This window comes from Haematobia irritans, chromosome 3 (genome assembly GCF_050003625.1).
Source record: "Haematobia irritans isolate KBUSLIRL chromosome 3, ASM5000362v1, whole genome shotgun sequence".
NCBI classification, from domain to species: Eukaryota; Metazoa; Arthropoda; class Insecta; order Diptera; family Muscidae; genus Haematobia; species Haematobia irritans.
The window spans coordinates 37,404,243-37,431,551 of record NC_134399.1 but is presented as its reverse complement, the minus strand read 5'-3'; the positions used below and the strand labels follow the sequence as shown (position 1 = coordinate 37,431,551).

The 27,309-nt window shown below is 34.2% G+C and overlaps 4 protein-coding genes across 5 annotated transcripts; 3 read left to right on the top strand and 1 right to left on the bottom strand.

Annotated features, from left to right (window-relative positions):
* Positions 1–877: 877 nt before the first annotated feature.
* On the bottom strand, positions 878–18,443 carry sol (calpain 15 small optic lobes). Of its 2 annotated transcripts, none has more exons than XM_075300821.1 (10): positions 17,785–18,443; positions 15,022–15,551; positions 5,912–7,049; positions 5,384–5,625; positions 3,823–4,104; positions 2,230–3,761; positions 1,954–2,160; positions 1,630–1,896; positions 1,432–1,574; positions 878–1,369 (listed from the first exon to the last, which is right to left on the bottom strand). In XM_075300821.1, the coding sequence occupies exons 1-10, from the start codon at positions 18,105–18,107 to the stop codon at positions 1,192–1,194; spliced, it is 4,842 nt and encodes a 1,613-aa protein (XP_075156936.1). In that variant the 5' UTR covers positions 18,108–18,443; the 3' UTR covers positions 878–1,191. The 2 variants fall into 2 exon arrangements, with proteins under 2 accessions (XP_075156936.1, XP_075156937.1); XM_075300822.1 differs by lacking the exon at positions 17,785–18,443 and adding an exon at positions 16,892–16,914.
* A 1,149-nt stretch (positions 18,444–19,592) lies between these two features.
* LOC142230180 (acylphosphatase-2) lies at positions 19,593–20,281 on the top strand. Its single transcript, XM_075300820.1, has 4 exons — positions 19,593–19,782; positions 19,854–19,870; positions 19,932–20,041; positions 20,095–20,281. The coding sequence occupies exons 1-4, from the start codon at positions 19,734–19,736 to the stop codon at positions 20,207–20,209; spliced, it is 291 nt and encodes a 96-aa protein (XP_075156935.1). The 5' UTR covers positions 19,593–19,733; the 3' UTR covers positions 20,210–20,281.
* Positions 20,282–20,617: 336 nt separating this feature from the next.
* LOC142230178 (endoplasmic reticulum membrane-associated RNA degradation protein-like) lies at positions 20,618–23,945 on the top strand. The gene is made up of 4 exons (XM_075300818.1): positions 20,618–21,248; positions 21,819–22,153; positions 22,295–23,487; positions 23,698–23,945. Exons 1-4 carry the CDS (start codon positions 21,038–21,040, stop codon positions 23,825–23,827), a joined length of 1,869 nt encoding a protein of 622 aa, XP_075156933.1. The 5' UTR covers positions 20,618–21,037; the 3' UTR covers positions 23,828–23,945.
* A 1,854-nt stretch (positions 23,946–25,799) lies between these two features.
* LOC142230179 (uncharacterized) lies at positions 25,800–27,309 on the top strand. The gene is made up of 2 exons (XM_075300819.1): positions 25,800–25,976; positions 26,039–27,309. Exons 1-2 carry the CDS (start codon positions 25,870–25,872, stop codon positions 26,919–26,921), a joined length of 990 nt encoding a protein of 329 aa, XP_075156934.1. The 5' UTR covers positions 25,800–25,869; the 3' UTR covers positions 26,922–27,309.

The following is a 27,309-nucleotide window of genomic DNA, read 5'->3' as shown; positions in this document are numbered from 1 at the left end:
ATTGTTAATATATGTTCCAAATATTCCTCAAATAAATTGTTTATTATTTACAGAACTTTTAAAACTTTTACGCACACAATGATTGTAATAAATTAAATGTTTGCTGCCAAAATATGCTTTTGACAACCCTGTTATTTTCATTAGAGGTGCGTACCAGCTTACGAAATTGAACGCTACCGAAAATTTCGTTAGCATAAATAGCAATGCATTTCTTATAGGAATGAAATTTTTCGCTAGAGGTGCATACCGGCCTTAAAAAATAGAGCATTCGAATCGCACCAAAAAGTTTAAAAATTGTGATAAACTGGAGCTTACGCTAGCTTTACGCTATCTCAGTACAGGCACAGGAATGCACCATCTGCAAATGTCATCGTCTTTAACGCCCATTTTTACCACATGTTTTCCAAGTGCATTATGTCCAGTCATAATGCCAATTAAAAGCCTCAATTCCGGCTCTTTTCGTCTCATATCATCTTGGTTTACTCACAACCTTCCGAGGAGAACCAACGTAAACGCCATTATGCCCTTGTTTAATTTACTGTGAAGCCAGGTACACTACACTACAATTTGCTAACGAGAATTTCGTGAGACGATATTATCGGTTGTTTACATTTTGCTCCCATAATACAAGTTGAAACTGTGTTATCGGCACGCAAACGAAATTCGGGTAAATTTTTACGTTAGATAATATCGAGATTTGGATAGGCGAATCACTTTCATTTTGTAAAATAATAGTTTCAATTAAATGATGCAACCTGGTAAGCACCTTGAGGATAAATCTCTTTCGCGTCTAAAACTTCTCGTACGAGATTTGTATAGACCAACCAATTTCATTTTGTAAAATATTTGTTTCAAGTAAAAGATGGAAGGGCGGCACTTCATATACTTACATTGTTTTTTATTTAGTAATGAACTAAAAACACATTTAAATCATAAACATTATCATGTCATAGAGCGTAATGTACCTACAGTTATAATTATAATCAAATACATACAGACTAACTTATCTTCTTTTTACCATGTGTTTGTTGATCTTTTTGGTTTTTTTTGTTTTTCAGTTAATTTATTTTTTGGTTGTGTTGTGTTTGTGATGGAAAATGTTCGAGCATTTCTGAATGGGATAAATGGGTCAGTAATGAGACATTGTGATATTTGACGACTAGAAGTAGTGACATTTTTTCGGGCTTTCCTTTATGTGATTAGACGAGGTGCATGTAAACCGTGAACATTTTCAATTGGTGGACAATGAGTTGCACCGGGGGGACCCCAATCGTGCAGACCTCTGGAATTTGCCAAACGATGTGTTAGACGGTGGGCAATACTAAATCCTCCACTGCCTTCCAGTTGTGTGAGAACTATTATAACTTGTCTGAAAAAGAAATAGATGGCGTCATTGCAGTTCTTTAGAATTTTTCTAGGTAAATTTATTACCTCTGAAGTGGTGGTACCGAATCAACGGTTTTCAATTCTCCCCTTGTGGAAACGACATTATAGCTTTCCTGACAATCGCATTTCACATGTATCCATTTATTTTCGTGACGATTCTCTACCATTACCACTAATCCCGCCCAGCCCTATGGAAATGATGAATTAATGTTATTTTGTTTTTGGTTATATAGTTAAACTGACCTTGGTCAAATAATAAGCAGTCATGCCTTCACGGCCTTCGTGACGTTGGCCCTTGGTTAGTGTTAAGCTTATAATGGCATCAGCTAATAGATGTTGTGGCGGAGTTATTTGTTCGACGAGTAAACGTTTCGAACTGTGGATAGCTAGTATGCAACGAGGATATTGATGGGGATCCTCCATGCCAGTATGCCAGTGGTTAAATGCCAAACAAACAAGTAAATAAATATCACGTTCCAGCATTTTATGGCAGCCAACAAAACCGCGAACCTGCAAACCGTTCGAAATATATAGACGGAATTTAGATTTTGCTCGTACTATACTAACCTGGCGTTTGCTATGTTCAACCAATCGTCCAATTTCGGGCGATGCTGGTGAACGTGTTCGAAAAATTACAACACATAAATCCAATTGAGACCGTTGGGATTTTTCAGAATTTCGTTGACCTTCTTGAAATAATGTGAACTCTGCCTCAGTCGGTTCTAGTACTGTTAGTAGAACACAGGACATTGAACACAAAGGCTGTAGGGTTCCCTGGATATTTAAATGCAAATAAAATAATTGAATATTTCGGTTTATGGAACATTTCTAAACGGTTTTTACCTTTAGCCGAACTTCATTCCAACCCGATCGTACTTTACAGATGTCAATGCAATCGAAATAGTTTAAAACGTCTTCGAATGAGATCCAAAAGACACCTTCAGATGCCCCATGGGGCATTAGGGCTTCCCTCAAGTCATCAGTCCATAAATCAGAGTCATCTGACCAGTCTCCCCGCCAGGAAAAGTGTCCCCAGGGATTTCGTAGTTTTAGTAAACGATGACCATGTATGTCTTTGACATCAAGAACTGAATAAGCATGGCGAGGTCTAAGACCTTTTCGATGGTATTCGTCTTCGTCTACTTTCATATTACCGCCACCGCAACTTGCCCCCATGAGAAATCTTACCCCACGAGAACTGAGAAGTTGCGCCCATATAAGGTCTTTGTCCAATTCATCTTCACTGGGCATGGGGAGAGAACTCGCCTGCAATGGTATGCTCTCACATGGCGCCCCTGTTAATGTTGCTAGGCCTTCTATAGCGCGACCAGACACCAATGCTTCGTAACACCCATGAATCTTAGCCACTGCTTTTTCTATGAGCGGCACCCACAATTGTTTACGTTTTGCTTGCGAGTAGACCAAGTGGCCCCGCTTATCGCAAGGCAATAGATCGTCTACTAATACCGTTGTCCATTTTCCATCTTTGCATAAACGAACCTGGTAAGCACCTTGAGGGCAAATCTCTTTTGTGACCAAAACTTCTCGTACGAGATCTTCACGCTCAGCTAGCACAGCCAATGCACTAAGAAGCCAGCAATTCCCCAATACTCCTTGGCATATGTCAGATGGTAATGGTGTTCGAAACACAGCCCAAGGAGGAAATGCTCCGCCATCGCAATTAATTTCATGTGGCCTTCTCCATTGAACTACAGGATTTCCTTCGGCCATACTTTGCTGTGGATTATAATACAAACTCTTTGGGGCTGGTGGAAAAGAGTCATCAACAAAAAGTTCATTATTGTCACGACAATATTGGATAATATTTTCCCATTTATGTAGAGCTTCTGCTTCCTCTATTCTGCGTAAGTTCTCCATCAATTTGCTCTCTTGCTGCAATTCGGCAGAATGTCTATTCGTTTTATGCAATAATGCCATTTTTGTTATATTGTTAACCAGACCTCTAGGACTAGAACACATTTCGCATACCACCGAGGCGGAAGAGTTATCATATGTGCAGGCAGGACATTGCCAAGTCTTTACACCGTTGCCAGCACTTCCACTCGAACTATGGCGATGCTGTAACATCTGGTGGCTGCTACTACTAAATGCATTACTGCTGGAGGATGATGATACTGATGTGTTTCGTGGTACGATGACTCCAGAACCACCAGTACTGTGACGCTTGGGTATAGCCCCGGAAGAGGTCCGATTTTGACGGGGTGATGGACTTCTTGAGGTGCGTATAGGCGGAAGTTGTAAGTTTGTAGTTGGAGTAATAATGTTTGATGGGGTCCTATGCGCTCCCATACCAGGGGATATGGCATCCGGAATGAAGACGTTACCACCAGAATGGTTTAAATGTCGCTGCGTCTCTGCGGAATAAGAAGATGGGAATTCTATAACTGAAATCCTAAAATCAGATGAAACCTTTACCTTCTGGAATTGGGCCAACCATACGTTCCCTTTCACCTTCAATTGGCAGTGATCTAACAGCCTTACAAGCACTACAAACACCTGTAGCCAGAGAGTTCTTAAGAGTACATTGTGAGCACGTCCAAAACTCCCCTTTACGCAAAGTCATGTCTTCTATAGAAGATATGCTTTTCAATTTAGAGCCACCACATACAACGCATGCGTGATCTTTAGTCGAATTCACTAGAGTGCATTTTTTGCATGTCCATGTTGTAATTGGATCATTTGATCTTGGCAAGTTATCTGAAATAAAGTTACAAATTATCTCTCTTATAACATACATTTATTTTCTATTGTAGATTTATTTGAAAAGGGGACCTTAACATACTTTAAGTAAAATATGGCAACCTTGTTAAAAACAAAAAAAAAACAATAGAACTTGAAACAATATTTACATGGAACCATTCTAGGTAGTCGATCAGACTCCTTCCGTTATCACCTAGAAAAAAAAAAAAGCGTAGCCAAAAAAGCAGAGAAAATGGTCTTTTTGGATTCGGGAGTGGCTTAGAAGCAATGAATTTCACATGGGCTTGTCATAGTTCGGAAGCTATTTTTAACCATTCGCATCATTGATTTCGCATTTTGGAGTACTACCAAAATGCTATCAAAAAATTGGAAGGTCGTTATAATCGTTGTATCGCTCTTGAAGGGAAAAGGAATTTTGAAATGCGTTTTTCTTCGTTAGACTTATCAGCCAAACTGTTAAGGGTTGATATACAACATATAGAGCGCGAGATCCAACGCTACTAAGGAGAACCTCTAGATCAAGCAGCGTACCAGACAGGTTTGAACAGAATTCATGAGGATACTGTAGATGTAGCGGTGAGAAGCTACAAGGTTAATCCTGTTCTCGGAGTCCGACCACCGCCCATAGCACCGGAGGAAAGAGACCTCCCACGGCAGACTAGGGTAGTTTTAGTCCAATTAAGATCAGGCAAGTGCAGCCGCATCAATTCCTACTTATCACTGATAGCAGCGTAGCTGACGTATGTCCAATTTGCAACCAAGGGCCAGCTAAACCAACCCGACTTACCTCCAGACCACTCCCGATCTGGGAAACCCTAACCAGAGACTTCTTTTAGTTTCTAAACTTAAAAATTGGTTCATCACTTAAGCCAAGTGTATCGTGTGCAAAACGCTCCTACCGATTGAATCATGCATAAGATTGTATTTTATATTTATAAGGCTCAAATTTTTTGTAAATATAAACTAACATTTGTAACGAGTTGCTAGCTCATCTAACAAAAATTAGATTCAAGAACGCTTTAGAAGGCTAAAAAATTGGGTGTGTAATTAAGAAAAGATTTTAAAGTAGCTCACAAGTCGTTTACTGGTAGTGCATAAGGTAGTCAATTGGTTTGCTTTCATATTAAAAAATCTTTCATGTTTTGGAATTAAAATTAATCCAGAGTGGAACTAATTTTATTTAATATTCAATGGACAATCCTACAGATTTGGAGCTAAATCGCCTCTTAGTAGGATAAATCAATTCAATTATGCATATAAAAAAACAATAACTTACCAGTCGTACTAATATCAGTTTTGGTAACAGTTATTAAATTGGGCTGCGTTAAAGATGGTTGAGTTCGAAGGTTTTCACATATTTCGCAGCGTTCAGTCCACATACGATTGTATGCATAGGAACAGTTTGTACAAGTCCACATTCGACGTGAATTTGGAATTGAATTATTGTCAACACGTGTAGCTGCAACTGGAGCGCCAATGTTTTCTCCGCATCTATTGGAGGTTGATGGTACAATTGATCTAAAAAAAATTTAAAACATTATTCTTTTATTACTAAAATACCACCTTGTTCGAAAAAATAGAAAAGATTATAGTGATACGGTTGTTAGTGGTAATAGAAAAAAATTGCCAATTAGAGTATGAGTATAAAAAATAGAAAAACAAAAACATAAAATTTTAAAACAAAAATTTATTTTAACTTTCATAGAATTAATTACAAAACCGTTAAGAAAAAAATATTGAAGTGTTAAAAAAAAATAACGGAAAAGATTGTTAGGCATTTGCAATTCACCAAAATCATTCATACATTTTTGATTCACTCGTTTTTCGGGGACCCTTCCATACTTTGGCATATATAGAATGTTCGGCATTACTGTCGCTCTTCAAAGCATCTGATGTAATGGTCGTTGTTAAGACTGGGTCATATTTATTAGGTGTGTGCATATGCGTTGGTTTATTGACTACTCCTCCTCCCTGGTTATGGTGATGTTGATGATCCAGCCGATGTCCACCAGCGGCTAGACCACCAGCGTTGCCACTATTCGGTTCCAAAATGGTTGAATCTGTTTGTAACATATTGCCCATGATATCAGATGTACTGCTGGAGGAAGTAGTAGAACTGGAAGGAGTTCTTAATTTAACATTAAGATTGATATTGTTATTGTGATGGTTGTTGTTGTTGTTTAATAAATGCGTTGCTGTTGTAGCGGTCTTTGTTTGACTTTGATCATTTGGAGAGTGGGTTTGCTGTTGCAATGCCGATATCACTTGAAATTCATTTGATTGTTTATTTTTTGATTTGTTATTTTTATTGACCACAGCATACAGAGGATGATTTGGAGCATTTGCGGCAGTAGTGTTGTCACCTGTCTCATCAGCACAGGGTAGAACAGTTGCACATGCCCCTCCAGCACCACCACCACCAACAACACCGCGATTAGCGATGGACGTTCTTTGTATAATGCAATCATTTTCATAAATATGTTGTGGTTTATACATGCCTTTGCTAAATGTTGCATAGCATATGCCGCTGGAGCTACTTGTTTCGTTTGAACCACGTCTCTGCAGAGATTTCCGCTCAATGCTATCGGTTCTATCACAATATTGTGGCAATGATTCTGCCTTTATCACCGGTTGGCGGTGTCTTCTCTTCTCCTCATTTCCACTGGAACTACCAGCAGCTTGATGCGTATTCGAATCTAATTCTTGTGTAGCCCAACAATCATTGACTGCGATGAACACACTATTGCGTGGAATGGTAAATTTCTTGCTAACATCGTCTACTTTATTTGTACGGGACAATGTGGTAATGGTGAAGTTACATTTCGGTTCACGATTCTGGCTTTGATTGTTTTTTCGACAAATTGTATCTTTGCCGCCCACTAATTGATTTAAACGTCTCGACGATTGTTGTTGTAATGGTGGTAACTGCTCAAAAGTTCTTCCTACAGATTTGGGATAACACAAGATTATTTAAAAAATATATAATAGTTTAATTCAGATATAATGTTAATTTTAAGGCCTTGTCGAATTAGCTTCCAAATACCATATATTGGATTAGTAACTCCTGCTTTTATGTAAAAACCAGTAAAAATGGTTGTTCTGACACTGAAATACCAAATACGGATAAAGCTTAAAAGTGTAAATTACAAAAATTTTGGTAAAATAATATCAGGGAATGACACCTTATACACAGAAAAAAATATCACCAAAATTTTTCCAATTAAAATTTTAATTGAATTTAATTGAAAAAAAAAAAACATTCAATTAAAAGGCTATTTGGTTCAACAATTTTTTAATTGAAAAAAAAATCAATCACAAAAATTAATTGTAACAGTGAATTTTTTAATGGAATTTCGTGATTGAAGACAAAAAATATTTGTTTCTGTGTAGGAATAGGGGAGCTGGAAGAAAGGGTGTAGTTGCAAATAAGATAGTTTATAGTAGTAGTTTCCAATTCATTTATTTAATCTAAGCTATATGTCAACGTTTGCAGTCTTCGATTGTAGTCCTAATTCTTTTTATTTTAAGACAAATTTAATGTATTTTCTCTATGACGAGTATGTCTGTAACCGAATATAGCCACTTAAACTCGTTTGTAAAATGAAATAATTAAAGTTGGAGAAATCGGTCATATAGACTCTGATGTGGGTATAGCTTCATTTAGATGTACAACCCGATTTTGCCCAATGCGTACAGAAAAAATATCACCAAAATATTTTCATTTAAAATTTTGATTGAAGTTGAAACCATAATCAATTAAAACATTAACTAATACAATTAACTTTTTACGGCCATTATCATATAGCTCTCCGTAACAAAAATTGCAAATATCTTCTCTCCGATTAAGTGTAATTAAAAAATTTCAGCACTTAAATTCCTAACTGACATATGGAACATATAGACGAGATGACATATATAGTATCGTTTAAAAGTTCGTTAGCTAACATAGCACTAACGAAGCTTCATGAAAATGAAGGTTAATCGGATTAACTTAATGCAATTAAAAAGTCAGTTTAGAAATCTATTGGAAATTTTTAAGTTTTCAATTAAAACTATAAATATCCAATTAAAAATTTTAATTTAATAAATTAATATTTCCAATTGAATATATAAATGAAAATTTTGTTCGGAAATAATTACTTTATATTGGATCATTAAATTTTGAATCAAATCCATGATATATTTTTTCTGAGTGTGTAAATGGTTTAGAAGATTTCATGTTATGCAAGTTTTGATAATTGTCTTCAAGTATATTTTTACACTTTTAATTTATTATTTGTGAGAAAAAAGGAACATATATGTAAGGTAGGATATAAGCATTTATTTTTAAGTTGCTAAACAATTAGCGAATTAATGGATAATAGATGGATCTAATTTGAAATGGTTAGATTTGAGCAAAGACACATCTAATAACATACAATTTGATTAAATTGTGTATTATTTGATATTTTTGTATCCTCCAAGATCATGCCTATGTACTTATAAGTATATTTTGAAAAGTATAAACTCACTTTCTTTAAATTTATTTTTATTTTAAAATTGTAGACACACTTTTTTTAATTTAATTTTTATTAAAAAAAAAAAATTATGACATAATCTCCTATAAGAATTTTCTAATGAATGTGTGTCTATAAGAAACTTTTATTTTAAAAACAGAATTGTCTAGAAGAAAAAAAAAACACATATAAGAAAAACAGGAACAGAGACTATCTCTCTTATTATACCAAGTAGTAGCATACTAATTTAGTAGGATTGCTTTAATGTAATATATATACACAGAAAAAAAAATATCACCAAAATATTTCCAATTAAAAATTTTATTGAATTTGAAAATTTTTCCAAATAAAAAAATTAATTGATACAAACATTTTTTTAATCAAGATAGAAACATTAAATTAATTATGTCAATGATTGAATATTTAATTAAAAAATTAATTGAATGCCCACCATAGATGATCAATGCATTATTAATACAACTAACTTTTTAGTTAAACTAAAAACACTAACGGACAATTTCATATAGCCCTGTTAGGTTTTAACTGCCAGTTAACAGAAAATTTGAAATATATTTTCTCCGGTGAACTTTAACTGAAATATTTTCAGCAGTTATATTCCTAACTGGAATATCGAATATATAGGCAAGATGACAGATATGTCCATATTACGGTTTGAAATTTCGTTAGCTAACGTAGCACTAACGGAGCTTCATGATAATTGTCAAAGTCAAAGAAAGTAATAAAAAAGTTACGTTTTTAAATAAAAATTAATTGAATTTTGCAATCAACATCATAGGGAGCCACCGTGGTGCAATGGTTAGCATGCCCGTCTTGCATACACAAGGTCGTGGGTTAGATTCCTGCTTCGACCGAACACCAAAAAGTTTTCAGCGGTGGATTATCCCACCTCAGTAATGCTGGTGACATTTCTGAGGGTTTCAAAGCTTCTCTAAGTGGTTTCACTGTAATGTGGAACGCCGTTCGGACTCGGCTACAAAACTGAGGTCCCTTGCCATTGAGCTTAACATGGAATCGGGCAGCACTCAGTGATAAAAGAGAAGTTCACCAATGTGTTATCAGGATGGACTGAATAGTCTAAGTGAGCCTGATACATCGGGCTGCCACCTAACCTAACCTAACCTAAATTTTTAATTAATCAATTAAAAAATAATTGAAATTTGTAATGATCCAATTATGCCCAATTAAAGCTATCATTTGCTCCGTGATTGAAGACATTTCAATTAAAAAATTAATTAGATCAATTAATTTCGTGATTGAATCACAAGTTTTTTTGTCTGTAAAGGGTGATACGGTCAAAATTTGGTCAATATAAACTTGACGTATTTCTTTCAATTTTGCATTTAAAAAACACCCCTCATTTTGAAGGTGTGTGTGTGTAGAATGTTGCTCCTATTTTGATTTTGGAATTCACTCTTCAGTTGTCAAAATGCCGTCCAAGCAAAAGGAGCAGCGTATCAAAATTTTGCTCGCGCTCCGCGAAAATCCGAGCTACTCGCACGCAAAGCTGGCAAAATCGCTAAAAGTTGCCAAATCAACCGTTACAAATGTAATTAAAGTGTTTGGGGAACGTTTGTCGACAGCCAGGAAGTCTGGATCGGGGGGAAATCGAAAACCGGAAGCCGCTGAGACGACAAAGAGAGTTGCCGGTAGTTTCAAGCGAAACCCTAACCTCTCTCTCCGAGATGCCGCAAATAAGCTGGGTGTATCGTCTACAACCGTGCATCGAGCCAAAAAACGAGCCGGACTATCGACTTACAAGAAGGTAGTGACTCCAAATCGCGATGATAAAAAAAATACAACGGCCAAAGCGCGATTCCGGAGGCAGTACACGACGATGCTGACGAAGTTTGACTGCATGGTAATGGACGACGAAACCTACGTCAAAGCCGACTACAAGCAGCTTCCGGGACAGGAGTTTTATACGGCAAAAGGAAGGGGAAAGGTAGCAGATATTTTCAAGCACATAAAACTGTCAAAGTCATTTTCATTTTCATAGCTTCCGGGACTGTCAACCAAGAAATTTACGTAAAAGAGTGTTTGAATAAACGTCTGCTGCCTTTCCTGAAGAAACACGGTTGTTCCGTACTGTTTTGGCCGGATTTGGCATCTTGCCATTACGGTAAAAAGGCCATGTAGGTACGCCGCCAACAACGTGCAGGTGGTTCCCAAGGACAAGAACCCTCCCAACACGCCAGAGCTCCGCCCAATTGAGAAATACTGGGCTATTGTCAAGCGGAACCTAAAGAAGACCAAAAAACTGCTAAGGACGAGCAGCAGTTCAAGGCAAACTGGCTTTCTGCGGCGAAGAAGGTGGACAAGGTGGCTGTACAAAATCTGATGGCAGGTGTCAAGCGTGAGGCCCGGCAATTCGGATTTGGAAAAGCGAAAGCCTAACTGAATATTTTTCCTGAATTTTATACTAATTGAACTTGAAAAAGAAATTTAATTTTATTTTTTAAATAAACGATTTCACCGATTTACACGCGTTTTCCCTTGACCAAATTTTGACCGTATCACCCTTTAGAAGACTTTCACTTTCTCATTTTGCATTTCGTACTTGTTTTCCTCGGAAAATGTTTTCCTCGGAAACAATGAAATGTGAATGGAAACATTGTCTTTATTTTTTTACTATGTACATGGTAAACATGTGGTACGATGTCCGTTCGTATATCCCACAAAATCTGCAAAATTTCAGCCAAATCGGTTAATATATATTTTACCCCGGATATGCACTTATATGTCCCCTGAAGCTATAGTTGCATATTGACTTGCTTCATATTTTCTAGAAGGAGTACAATTGATAGCATCGCCAAGTATGCCAAATTTGGTTGAAATAAGTTCAGATTTAGTTATGACTGCCATATATATATCTTTTGGGCCGATTTACACTCTTATGACCACAAGAGCCAAAGTTTTGCAGAGATAGTATCAGGGCTGTGGAGTCGAGTCAATTTTGCTCGACTCCGCCTCCAGCATTTCTTAGTAGCCTCGACTCCGACTCCGCAGTCCACTCCAGGTGGTGTACCCAAACCTCATTTTAACAGTATTCCAATTGTAATTTTAAGGTGTAGTGTTCAAAAATAGACCGATTTAAGTATTCTTCATTTAGGGGTGTAAAGAACTATACATTCTAATTTCGGGCCAATAAATTAAAATACGACACGAAGCCATATAGAGACCACATCAAAATATGGGTAGATAACAACAATCTCCAGAATATGAAGTTACAAAAACACAAAAAAATCTATAGACTCAAAATTTAAGTCGGCTAATGCACTAGGGTGGAACACAATGTTAATAAAAAAAATATGAGAAACATTTAAATCTGAAGCTATTTTAAGGAAACTTCGCAAAAGTTTATTTATAATTTATCGCTCGATATATATGTATTAGAAGTTTAGGAAAATTAGAGTCATTTTTACAACTTTTCGACTAAGCAGTGGCGATTTTACAAGGAGATTGTTGGTATTTTGACCATTTTTGTCGAAATCGGATAAACATATATATGGGAGCTATATCTAAATCTGAACCGATTTCAACCAAATTTGGCACGCATAGTAACAATGCTAATTCTACTCCCTGTGCAAAATTTCAACTAAAACGGAGTAAAAGATTGGCCACTGTGGTCATATGAGTGTAAATCGGGCGAAAGATATATATGGGAGCTATATCTAAATCTGAACCGATTTCAATAAAATTTGGCACAATTGACTATAGTACTAATTGTTCTTCTCGTGCAAAATTTTAAGCAAATTAGGGTAAAACTCTGGCTTCTGGGGTCATATAAGTCGATAAATCTATATAAATCTAAATCAGTCTTTGACGAAACAAAGTTTCTCCCAAAAGACCGGCTCAGATGGCAGTTTGGTAGAGGTTTAATTTAAAATTATAGCTGCCAAGGACATCGGGTGTATATGGAGATTTCTCAAGTAAATATCTCCATATACAAAATCTGGGCCGACGGGAATTTTCCGCATTTGTTTATGGATCTCAAATCTACTCAAAATTCAAAATTTCTGACAATTCTTATGAAAATTTTAGACTGGGAAAATTTCGTAAAACAAATCGGAAGATGGGTTTATATATAAGTGCTAAAGGGTGATTCTTTTGAGGTTAGGATTTTCATGCATTAGTATTTGACAGATCACGTGGGATTTCAGACATGGTGTCAAAGAGAAAGATGCTCAGTATGCTTTGACATTTCATCATGAATAGACTTACTAACGAGCAACGCTTGCAAATCATTGAATTTTATTACCAAAATCAGTGGCAGAAAATCCGCTTTTTTATCGACAAATTTTGTTCAGCGATGAGGCTCATTTCTGGTTGAATGGCTACGTAAATAAGCAAAATTGCCGCATTTGGAGTGAAGAGCAACCAGAAGCCGTTCAAGAACTGCCCATGCATCCCGAAAAATGCACTGTTTGGTGTGGTTTGTACGCTGGTGGAATCATTGGACCGTATTTTTTCAAAGATGCTGTTGGACGCAACGTTACGGTGAATGGCGATCGCTATCGTTCGATGCTAACAAACTTTTTGTTGCCAAAAATGGAAGAACTGAACTTGGTTGACATGTGGTTTCAACAAGATGGCGCTACATGCCACACAGCTCGCGATTCTATGGCCATTTTGAGGGAAAACTTCGGAGAACAATTCATCTCAAGAAATGGACCGGTAAGTTGGCCACCAAGATCATGCGATTTGACGCCTTTAGACTATTTTTTGTGGGGCTACGTCAAGTCTAAAGTCTACAGAAATAAGCCAGCAACTATTCCAGCTTTGGAAGACAACATTTCCGAAGAAATTCGGGCTATTCCGGCCGAAATGCTCGAAAAAGTTGCCCAAAATTGGACTTTCCGAATGGACCACCTAAGACGCAGCCGCGGTCAACATTTAAATGAAATTATCTTCAAAAAGTAAATGTCATGGACCAATCTAACGTTTCAAATAAAGAACCGATGAGATTTTGCAAATTTTATGCGTTTTTTTTTTAAAAAAGTTATCAAGCTCTTAACAAATCACCCTTTATATCACCAAATTGTCCGGTATGGCCCGTCTTCGAACTCGACATGCCTGCCATATTATTGCTATATTGTCTTAAAATTGTACCTTTATCAAGAGTATACATAGGGTCATAAATGTGTAGTTTAATATGTTAAAAATGATCAATTCATCATCGTGAATTTTCACCCATATAAATACACTTTGAATGGCCTGAAATCCAGTACTTCGTTTTTCGTCGTTCGATTAAAACCCCTAATGGAATCTAATTTGTCGAAATATTTCTTTAGTTTCAAAGCTATGAAGTCGCCCGAGTCCGAGTCGAACAACATTTTTACGACTCCGGCTCCGACTCCAGCAAAATCTTCAGACTCTAACTCCAAAACTCCGACTTCGGCTCCGACTCCACAGCCCTGGATAGTAGATTTAAGATTCTAACTATGCATGCCTAATTTAGTAGAAATCGGTTTAGATTTAGTTATAGCTCCCATATATATCTATGCACATATATGGCCCCAGAGGCCAGAGGTTCACTTTGATTTGCTTCAATTTTCGAACAAAAAGTACAACTGATAATATCGTCAAGTATGATTAAAATCGGTTCATATTTAGATATAGCTCCCATATATATCTTACGCCCAATTTTGATTCATATTCGCATCGGAGGCAAAACATAGATTCCGATTTAGTTGGAATTTCGCACTGAGAGCAAAATTAAAATCTATTCAGATTAGATAAAGCTCCCATATCGGGCGTACATATAGATGTACACCAGATTTAGGAAATATATTTTACACCCGAATTTATTCTGAAAATTGGTTGATTGTTTCTCTGCAAGTCGAGGATGCTGATGAGAAATGTGCCAGTTTCGAAACGATCGTCCATCTAACCATACTGTAGTGTAAAGGGCTTTTTCCAAATCAATTTGACAAACATATTTTTTCTCCAAGCTACTCTTGTAGTTTTAATAAGCTGAAATAAAAACCAATAAAGACTGAAGTAAAAAACAAAACAATTTTTCCTTTATATGAAGTAATTTTCTTGTTATTTTACAAGAGTTCATATTTTCTTATGAATTTTCCGATTATAAATATAGTTGGATTTTTCTTCAGATTTGAATAAAAATGAACTACTTTTTCCAAAATATATTTTTATATTTAATTAAAAAAAGTTAATCGAATCAGTTAATCTTTCAATTGATCATATTTTCAATTAACTGTTTAATTGGAAATATTTTGGTGATATTTATTTCTGTGCAGGTAATGTGGTACAGTTTGTATTTGTTTATATGTTGTAAATTTTCAATTGAAAAAAAAATACCATACCACATTACCCGCAAAACCACATTCACTACACTTACTATATAGGAAAGAAATAATTTTATATATTAACTCACCAAATATTTCGTCTGAGCTCGGAGCTCCACTTGCTGATGAATATTTATGCATAAAGGTTTCTGGTAAGTTGAAAATATCCTTGCGATTATTGACAAAGCATATGTGACAACTCCGGTAGGAAAATGATTTGTCCGATGTCAAGCTTTGGGTTCTACGAAAGTATGGCGTTTTCTTATCATTACGCTTTGATTTGCCATCGGGATGTTGTCCTCCGTCAAAGCTTGACTGTTTGTATTGCGATAATTTTCGATGATTCAATGTTTCTTTGTATATAGGTGCCAAATAGCTAACCGTATCGCAGATCAAACAATGCCAGGTCACTGAATTATTATCGGTGTCACATTTATCACACACCCAGCGACGATTTAATGAGGGATTAGAAAAATGATGAAACAATTCTATGGAATTTTTTACATATTTTCGAGTATTTTCACAATCTACACAATTTGCTGGCAGATGTTGTTGATTCCGATGCGGTCGTTTGAGACAACCTCTAAGTAATGACTTATAGACGCGTTTGTATTCATTCCTAAAATATGAAAATTCCGTTCAATTATTTACTATGGTTTTTCTATATTTGAGGTCTTATCATTTGAATATGATTTGTGTCCTTGATAAAAAGTACAAAAGATAAGAAATATATATCTAATTAGGGTAGGTTATTAGGGAATGGGAATACAGGTGTTTTACGAATTTTATCTAAAAGCCATTAAATTTAAAATTTTAGTGCATATCGAGCAATTAATCGTTTAAAGTAAGTCAACATTTACGAAGTTTCTGAAAATTCGTAGGTTTTTAGAGATTATCTCCATTTTACTCAAACCACAAAAGCTATGTAAAACTTTTCACTAATATTCTCATTTATGTGGAATTTGAATACAAAATGGATTTAAGTCATACTCAACAAGAGTTCGCTCGATAAAAAATCAAAATCTTGCGACTAGCGATTAAGATTATTGGAACGTGGGGAATATTTTATTCTGAACGGATCCAACTTTTTTATTTTATTTCTATAGAAAATTTTGTCAAAATTTTATTTCTATAGAAAATTTTGTAAAAAATTTATTTCTGTAGAAAATTTTGTCAACATACTTTTAATTATATTCCAACAGTAAGAAATGCGCTGATGAAAAATACCATATGGGTCATCAACTGACCCCAACATAATATAAGGGTTAAGATTAGACAGCATTTTATCCGTTAAAGCGGTTTTTAATTTCGAATTATCGTCCTAAATTAGCCATTTTTTCACGGTAACTTTTCCCATTCCCCACAAAGTTCTACAGATTTATATTTGATTTTGTCGGCTATACTCGAACTTAATACTCTCCTTTATCTATATAAAAACCTTTATATATTGCTAAAGCTAAAACTTTCGTGTATAGCGTGAATAGTTTAGTTAGTTTTAAACTCGTTCTCTCGTGTCCAGTAAACCATAAATACACCAAATTCGATTGGAAATTTAAAGTTAAGTGGTTGATTAAATAAATTAATAAATATATATATAACTTTGTACCAATTCACTTTTCTTTTGAGCAGGGATTGGGAATTTGTGTGGTAAATGAATGAATATTTAAAGTTTACATTAACATTTTTGAATAAAGGTGAGTACTATGTTCGAGTTTTTCACCAAAACACTAAAAAGTGCAAAAATATATATGAACACGATAACATTTTTATCAAGTCTCTTCAAATTATGGATGGAAAATATCCAATGTATTGATTGCGAACCATTTAATATTTCAAAATTAATTGATTAAAAAATGTAACCGTGAAAATAAGCTGGTTTTCAGCTTGAAAACTGAACATAGTACTTAGCTTAAGGGTTAAATTTGTAAGATATAAATTACATGAGTTTTCCTTGCATACCTGAGCATAATAAATATAAACTACACTCATTTATATAATCGATGTGACACTGTAAATGAAGTTTTGCCAAAGTGTTTATTGGATAACAATTATAGTAATTTGCCCTTAATGTATCTGTGGACGGAGATGCATCATGTACTTACAACTTTAAGAAATATTATTGGAAGAAACCATAATAACTTCAATGTAGGCAACCATTCTGAGCGAAGGCTGAATATACAAACGATGACGTTAAAACTCAAGGACAATCATGTTACCTCAAGCATAAATGAATATTACAAACTACCACTAAGGTGATTCGTAAATTGATATGAACATTTGTACTAAATTTAATGTTTCCGTGGTAGTTATGCAAACATTCGTTGTATTGTTTGAAGGTAGATAATTATTACGACGGCAAACGAATACTTCATGTATTTGATTGAAATATGCACTCGTGTAAATAAGCTTCAACTCAAACCGTGTTCACAAATAACATTGTGTATTTACAAAACATCTAAATATTTTTATGATTTATTTTATTTTATCTTATTTTTTTTTTCGTTAGCAAGTCGTTCAATTGCAAGGGCGCACAGTGAAAATAACAAAACCAATTGACGTTTTAACTTGGCATTGAAGTCCTTCTATTTGAATGTGCAGAGTAGTTTTGACAATTCTTTTCGTATTTCGCTTTGTTGTTGCCCAAAAATCAATAACATTCGTGTAAACAATAACGTTTGCTGACACTCGAATCGATTTTTCCACAAACGAATATGGGGTAAAGGATAATATACTTAAAAGTACCCAAAACCACATGATAATAAAAAAATCACACAAAGGAATCTTTAATTGGGATTTTTTCGGACATTCATTATAAGATATTGGTTTTTGTTGAGGAAAAGAAGTATACAAACCTGTTGGCCAATGTATCGTCACATTCCGTTTCAGATGATTGTGGGACGAGTGGAGTCTGCTGTGGAGTCAGATTGTTTAATTGCAGCTGTGATGGCGTCTGTTGTCTCTTGCACAATGTAGATGGCGACTTGTTGTCTCCCGGTGTCGACGATTCTTTTCCTCCGCCCGCATGTCCGGAGGAGGGTTTGTTGCTCTGACCAGAATTCAGAGTGCCATCTTTCTTGCGCACTGAACCACAATTTATACATTTTAAAGATTCCGTCGGATTGATAACATTGCAATTGGAACAGGACCATTGAAGCACCGATGCTATTGTCCCCATTGTACGGGCTTAATTGAGTTCCCTTTAAAAAGTTTGGTTTTCAAGATATTAATGTTGATCCTACTTTTTCCTCCTTGAGATGTTTATGAATCCAGTACATTTCATTCTCAGACCACCCACAAAATATCCACCCCCTTTTTCAACGAGTGTGTTTCGCCATTAAAATTTCATTATTTCTTTGCAATTATTGTTAATAAAACTTGCTAGTAAGTTGCCACATTATACGTTTTAAGTAATTCCGTTTTAGAAGCAAATATATTGGAATCAACATTAATATTCAATTAATATGAATCCATATGAAAAATAATTCGCGACAGTGTCCGTCTGATAGTGTTGGTAAAATAGCATTTATTTCAATACAAATACTCATTACTGCAAAAATTTTTGAGTATTCGTTACTATTAAGTTGGTACTCAACAGTCTTATGGGTCGTATAGACTAACAATATTGGTATTTTCAAATATTGAGATGACATCCCTAATCAGCCGTTCATCTATAGATTTGTTGTACAAATTGTAATGTTCTACAAAATACTGTGTCTTACAGACTATAAGTTTTTCCGGACGGAATATCTGTGTTTTGTAAAGAATCTTACAGTGTGTCCAATCGATACGACAATTCGTTGATGACTAAATAATCGGTAAATGTGTTATCGATCCCATAAACATGCAGTAGTATCGATTATGCCTTCGGACTGAACTTATAATGTGGCCACTATATGGGATATGTTCGACACGACCACTGTCGTCCGGATAAACTTATAGTCTGCAAGGCGCATACGGGACCAGAGTCAAAGTCGTGCCGCTGATTTTAGCCGCCGCCGACCTTTTTTGGCAGTCGATGCCGTCGCCAAATATGTTGACTCATCTCGACTCAAATTTAGACGCCAATTAATAAAACTATTTATGAAAAATTTAAATATGTATTAATAATTGTTGTATTTTCTGAACTTTCGATCCACAATTATTCAATATTAGGTTGCTATAATAATTTCGCAAAAATCTTGCTTAAAAGATTTGAATGATATGTAAATTTGATTGTAAGATTGGTTGTACAACTAATGCCATAACCATTCAGATAACCTCAGTTTGATTTTATAATGGATAAATGTCCGTGCCGAATGCACAAATTTTTATCGACTTAGCCGTCAGTACTATGTTCGCTTTTCACGGTTACTTTATTAAAACAGTTCAATATAAGGCAGATAAATTAACTCAATTGATACGCAGTTTCTTGTTCCTCTAGATCTCGGCAAGGCTTTACAGGAATATCTTTGTTTTCATTTTTTATTTTGATTATTTAAGGAAAAATAATCTCGAAAATAAAGTGGTCAACTCGAAAGCCGAACATAGTACCCACCTATAAGTGCGAGTACAATTGCAAGCGAGCAATGAGCAAGAGCGTCACGATAATTTTGGGTCACGTGCACATCTCTATCTGAAAGCAGATGCACTTTGTTTTTGTTGTTGCCACCTTTTGGTCGCAATTATGTCTGACAGCTGATATACTTTGTTTTTGTTGTGGTTAGCCCAGATCTATCTCATAGCTTTTGCAAAATTCTAACCATTTTTAAAATAATTGGATCATTTTTAATACTACGCTTTAAACTCCACCTATTCTTCGAAAATGGCAAACATTTTACATTGCAATTTTGAGGTATTTGGAATCGTGCAAGGTATTAAACTAAAAGAGCATATTTCGTAATATTTCTCTTACCGTTTTTTTTCTACTTATGTATGTGAATAGGGGTGTCTTTCCGCATGGTAAGAACACTAAAGGGAATACAAATTGGAACAATATATTACTAAAAGGTTTTCGAAAAAGTTTACAGAAAAACAAGCAAATAAATTGGGTGTTCGCGGATGGTGCATGAACACTAGAGATGATACTGTTAAAGGTGAAATTCAAGCTACTCCAGAAGCTTTTGATGAGATGTAAGTACTGACAAAATAAATTTCAATTCTTTAATTGTTATATTCTACTGAAGGAAAACATGGCTGGAAAAAACTGGAAGCCCTACAAGCCGCATCGACAAAGCAATATTTGGAGAAACGACGGTAGTTCCAAACTACACTTTCGAGAACTTTTCAGTTCGTTATTAAATATATAACCAGGTCCCAACGATGATTGAGTGCATTTCACAATTAACGTTTAAAAATAAAGGTCAAAATGTAGTTTATGATGTATATATACTATAGCGATCTAATTGGGCCACGAACCACCATATTGAAAGTGCTCAGATGTTTATAATATCAATGAAGGATATTTCGGAGTATATTATAAACATGGAAAAAGTGGAAGATGTTTCAAATTCCTCAAGCCTGTTTTTGATGCCATAGGAAATTTGAAGCCTATAAATGTAGTTTAACGTTAATTTCAAAATAAAAATTAAAACAAGGAACCATAAATTCCAAAGTGGACAATTGCAACATATCGATAGATAGCATACAATTTTTTCTTTTGAAAATAATTGCTTGAAAAAAGTAACAGATAGTTTTCGGTGCGTGAGCCGAAATATATGGTTTGATAATTTTTGAGATTATTAATTCCAGTTGGATTAAAAAATCAATTGTATCAATTTTTTAATTAAAAATATTGAAAATTTTTTTTTGTGTAATAAATGTAGTCTGATAGGTCAGGTTAAGTGGCAGCCCGATGTATCAGGCTCACTTAGAATATTCAGTCCATTGTGATACCACATTGGTCTGATGGCTGGTATTATGGTTGGTTGTCAAGTTGAAAATTACTTTATGTTCGCGGTTAATTTTTTAAATTAATTTATTTCAAAGCTGTTGATTCTTTGACAAGATTTAGCGATTTACAACCAGAAAACCGAGTAACGGCATTGATACATACCGATTTCTTTTTTGTTATGTTTGAAATTGTCGCCTCTTTTATATAGCGAAATTATCATCACTAATAATGATCATATGGTAATGTTTACATTAAATAGTATGTTTCCATTAGAAAATAAAAGTTTAATAAGCGAGAAAATACTAACATATTATAGAGTTATCAACAATAAATTCTATGCCCCAAGTTATAATTCCCCTTATTTTGAATTGGATGGGTCCTTTAATGAAAAAGAAATAGTCAAGAGATTATTTCCCATGTTTGAAGATGTTCGCAGTATTTACGAAGGTGAGTTTGTAAGTTTTTCCTAATTCGATTTCATCAAGTCCGTTAGAGCAATTTTAGTTAATAAACTTTTAAACTAGAATGTCATCGGAACAAATCTACTTTGCCACAAGTTGTTAATTTTAATTAAAACAAAAAATTCGCCAGAAAAGACTATTTTTGGTAGATATATATAAAATTAATATGTAATAAATATATATAATAAATTCGAGAAAATTTTGTAAACCTAGTTTTCGACAAATGTACCCCAGAGTTGACTTATTGATAAGTGCACAGTGGACTAACTCGCGCCAATTAGAGCCTTTTTCGTATGGATAGAGTCCAAAGTTTGCTGATGCGAATCCCTCTTACGGCTGGGTATGAGACATTCTAAAGATTGTTTTTTGTTATCGAATTCGCAATGTTCTGGAAATTAACTAATATGAGTATCATATTGTTTATTGGCCTCTTTTAAATTTTCTGCAATTGAAATCCAAAATAAAATTTTGTTTTTGCTAAAGCCATTCAAAAGTTTTTATAATACAACACAGTTCGTTAAATTAATATGTTGCCCTCAAACCGCTTTATTTTCAGCTTTAGACTCGTACCAATATGAAGACTACGTTTTGTGCTATTCTGCTATGTTACCTATATTTGAAGATACAACAAACATAGTAAATTTCTTCGGAGATGAGTATTTTGCGTCTTCTTGTGCCCGTTGGATTGGAGTTAACGGAAATTTTTACTGTAATATAGTAAAATCAAATCGTTGCTGCAAGTATTTGGAACATACTCTTCTGTTGACTTCCCTTCTGGAAAGTGCACTATCTAATATATACCATACGGAAACAAATGGGAGACAACCGCCACATTTGCTAAAAGATTTAATAAATACCAACGAACTGCAAAATGTTTTTGGTTTAGAATTGGTAATTTTCTTGTATATCTATATATGCTCAATCAAAATTGTTTACTTCAATTCAAAAATCTAAATAATTAATTTTCGCTAAAATCCGTTTTGTATTGATCTAGAACTTATTCATTCTCAAAGTTATTTACCCTTTTTTCAGACTGTGTTATTGAGAATTATAATGGGATCACCAAAGTCTATAAATTTGAGAAATATTATATGGCATGGATTTCCCAAAGAATTTGAAATTCCCTGTTATTATAAAAGTTTTTTATTGGCCATGATGTATTCATTAGGTCGGAAAATAATAAGTAACCATTATGTTATAGTCGAAAGGCCTTTGGTGATGGATTTTTCCAAAGCTTTGGCCAGCATTGGAGATGAAGCAAAAAGGGAAATAACTAATATAGAATATATTGAGCAAAAACTCAATGATATTGACAATGCTTTTGCCAAAGACTTTATTCCTTATTGGCTGCAATTATGTTCCTATTACAAAAATAACGAAAACCCGATATTTATAATATCCGTTTTGCCACAGATAGAGCTACTGCTACGATTACATTACAAAAAAATCAATTTGATAGATGTAAGTGCGAAATTGGATGAGTATTATATAACTATAGACACTATATTTGAAGTTGATTTGAAAGCCAACAATCAATCCGATGGCAAAGAAAGACAATCTGCAAATAAGTTATTGGACTTCAAAAGCAATCCTGAATTCGAGGGACCATTTCATTTGATATACGATGTCTTCCTTTGTCCAAATGGGTGCCGCCTTAGAGATAAAGTCAGTCATGGTGAAGTATGTTGGCAGACACTTCAAGAGCGTCAACTAGCATCGGTTGTGTATCACATATTTCTGAACCTCTTACATCCCTTACATTATGATACTTTGAAAGGTTACGAGAGCAGACTTCATTTAAATTGCTTAAATAAGCAACTGCTCGTCATGGTGCACCAAAAGTTGCAACATTTCCGATCGAAATATTTATTCAATGGAACGGATTTTGCTGACATCATAGATAGACAATTAAATAAAAAAGTTTTAATATTTCAACGCCACCGAAAAGAGGCTGAGCTTATGTTATTGATAAAAATGATATTGGAAAACCAATATAAAACGCTCGAAAACTACGAAGAGTCAATAGCTAAACGTTTAGCAATGAAAGCTGAACGAGGCTTGCATTCGAAACGGAGGCGAACATTGGAAAATTTGCAAAATGCGATGCCTGAAATAGTCGATACCTTATGTGTTATGTTCCGCTTTACATATAAAATATATTTTCTATTGCAAAATGGTTGTAATATTTTCTTGGATGATGAATTAAAACTGTCGAAAAGTCTAAGGTAAGAAATAATTATGAATCTATTTTAATACCTGTCAAATATTGAGTTGATACATCTAAAAAACTCAACTATCAATAGCAAATACTAATGGCAGTTTACCAACAGAATACTGATTAAAAACTTAGTGTATTCATTTATATTTTAATTGATGGATATTTAATTAAACACCAAATCACCTTTACTCTCTAACATAATCGTTTTTCGTTTTAGGCTTCTCAAGCATGGACGAACCATAAGTGAAAACTTTGTAAAGTATTCACACATTGAAAGCAATGAATGGATCAAGGCCGTAGATTTATGTCATAGATTTAAAAAAACTCTAGAGAATTGTAATATGTGATTACAGTATGATAATAGACATATTTTAAATGTATAATCCTGAAAATATAAACCTAAATTTTAACAATATAGTTCTCGTTAGTGAGATGTTTGAATAAAAATTGGATTAAAGACAGCGAGTGTCATGATATTTCGTTATATTTCAGTTCTCCTAGGCACGAAATGTCGATATTTACGAATTTCAAAGTGGTAAAAATTTAGATTAGAATATTCTTAATTTAATACAAAAATACCTGTTGGGTTCTTTTGATTAAACTTAAGACTATATCAAATTATTGAGTTTCTTTCGTTTTTGGCCAAAATAACGACTTGTCTAAGTTTTGAAAGTTACAAACGAAACCATATATGATACAATATAATTAATTGACTTTTTCACAGATTACTTGTTGAAGTGGAATTATAATTATGTACTATAAGATAGTATATAAAGCTGAGCACTATGTTCAGTTTTCTAGCTGGAAACCAGGTTGTTTTCACGGTTACTTTTTTAAATTAATTAAACTATAAAAATAAAATGGTTCACAATCAATTCCTTAGATCTTTTCCTTTCATTATTTCACAAGACTTTATAAAAATATAATCGTCTTCATATAGATTTTTGTACTTTTAATTTAGTGTTTTGGTGAAAAATACGAACATAGCACTCACCTTAAAGGTGGGTATTAAGTTTGAGTTTAGCCACTAAAATCGTAATTTTTTCACGATTACTTTTCTTTAATAATCCATTTTAAGGAATACAAACTTTGTGCTTTAGGCTATTCCCCATCAAATTATAACGAAGTCTGCGACGAATATGTATAATTTTATGACATTTTTTACTCATTTAGTTTTCACTTTAAGGTGAGTACTATGTTCGGTTTCTTCACCAAAACACTAAATTAAAAGTACAAAAATATATATGAAGACGATTATATTTTTATGAAGTCTTGTCAAATAGTGGATGGAAAATATACAAGGAATTAATTGCGATGCATTTTATATTTCTGAACTAATTAATTTAAAAAAGTAGCCGTGAAAACTGGCTGGTTTTCAGTTTGAAAACGGAACATAGTACTCAGCTTTAGTGAAAATTAGCGGCTAAACTCGAACTTAATACTCACCTTAAAGGTGAGAACTATGTTCGAGTTTTTCACCAAAACACTAAATTAAAAGTGCAAAAATATATATGAAGACGATAATATTTTTATCAAGTCTCTTCAAATTATGGATGGAAAAGATCCAATGTATTGATTGCGAACCATTTAATACTTCGAAATTAATTGATTAAAAAAAAGTAACCGTGAAAATAAGCTGGTTTTCAGCTTGAAAACTGAACATAGTACTCAGCTTAGACTCGAACTTAATACTCATCTTAAAGGTGAGTATTAAGTTCGAGTTTAGCCGCTAAAATCGCTAAAGTGAAAACTAAATCAGTAAGAAAAATGCATGAAATTATACATATTTGTTTGAAATTTTATTATAACTTGATGGGTAAAAGCCCAAAGCAAATTTTCACAAAGCTTGTATTCCTTAAAATGGATTATTAAAGAAAAGTAATCGTGAAAAAATGACGTTTTTAGCGGCTAAACTCGAACTTAATACCCACCTTAAACTCGAACTTGTACCCACCTTAATTCTTTGAAAAAATGTTTGAAAGCGTATTGAATATAAGCATTTATGCAATGCTTGTGTTTATTGGGTAGTGCACAATTGAAAGTAGTGTTGTAAAATAGTAGGTTTTAGTGCTTACCGTAGTTGTAAAAAATGCTATGTAGTGGATTTTTAATGCGTATTCAAACGGTATTTCAGCTTTTCAGTCTACTTTCAGGAGATTTCGGGCATAATGTGAACTTAATATTAGAAGAAAAAATAATTTTTGTGATTAGCGATTCTGATAAGGTGAACAGGGATGTGATTGATATTCATTGAACATCGCCGTCCGACAATCGCTATGCGTGTGTTCCAGCATTTAGTAATGAATTTGGCAACACTGAGAACCGCCAACTGTAATTGCAAAGTATATTATTCTTTGTTTTAGGAATATATATTGTGGACAGGACGAAAATGTCGTGCGCTATCTGCTTTGATCGTTTTAAAGGATCTGATGATCTATATTCGACTACCTGTGGGCATGTTTACCATCATTTATGTATGCAAGAATGGAAAAATAGGTCACTAATTTAAACTTATTGCTAAAAATTGATATCTTATTTTTGTCAGTTGATTTTTTCAGAAGTTCCAGCTGTCCACAATGTCGTGTAAACCATCCTGGTACTCATAAGATTTATTTGGAGCTCGATGATACAGATATCAAAAAACTTGAAAGTGAATTAATTGAATGCCGCAAGCAAAATGAAAATTTGAAACTTCAACTCCGACAGCGAAAATCCTTTGTACAAACACCTAAAATACGTGAATTGGAGGAAACGTTGAATGATGCGTTGGCTCACAATGCTGTTATTATTGAGCAATTAAAATCGTCGGAGACTGAAAAAACTCATCTGCAAAATATATGTATCGCGCATGAAAATGAGTTATCTGTTCTGAATGAAACCTTGTTATCATTGTCAGTGGAGAAAAATACCCTAACACAAAAATGCAAGGATCTAGAAGATAGATGTGCACGAGCGCATTCCTCTAATGTAGTAAGTGCTACTGATAATGCGTCTCTACATTTGCTTATACGCCAAACAAGCATTTTAATAACTGGAGCACAAGTTCACTCATCCAGCAAATTACTAAATTATATTTTATATCTAGCCCATAAAATGGATTTGCATTATACACGGCAGGATATTGTTAGAGCAGGTCGATATCGGCCGGATGAATTGATTGTACAATTTCGTTATCCTCATATCAAAGATGAATTTGTTGCCAATGAATATAGGCTCAGATGGTTTGATGAGACAAATGAGATCGAATTCCTCGACTTGCTTGTTGGGGAGGATATAAACTACGACAGTCTTTTTGAATATGCATTAAATTTGAAATTATTCGGATACAAATCTGTTTTTCGTCGTAATGATAAGATATTTACAATTAGAACAGAATATGACGATGCTATACGAATTTACAGTAAAGAACATGTTAATGATTTGATTAGCGAAGTGAAATGAAGGCATCAATTAAAATACATTGAACCGAATATGATATACTATTTTTATATGTCTACGTTTAAATACTTTTGTAAATTAACCTATAAGATTAGAATTTTGTTAAGTTTTACCGAATCCGCTGAGAAAGATGTTGACTAAGTTTCAACGAATCGATCATGTTTACTTAGTTTAGCTGTCGCAAATCACAAATCGTTTATGCCAAAGAAAATTTAACATTTTTATCGGAAATGGCTAATATATTATTATATATAATTGCATTTTCACTGTAAATCCAAAGATTGACATTTCAAATGAATAATTTTCAAATCGAATCCAATTTCCTCTTTTTCATTTGAAATGAACTCTTTTTTCAATACAACGAACAAAATAAACGCATTTGATTCCGAAA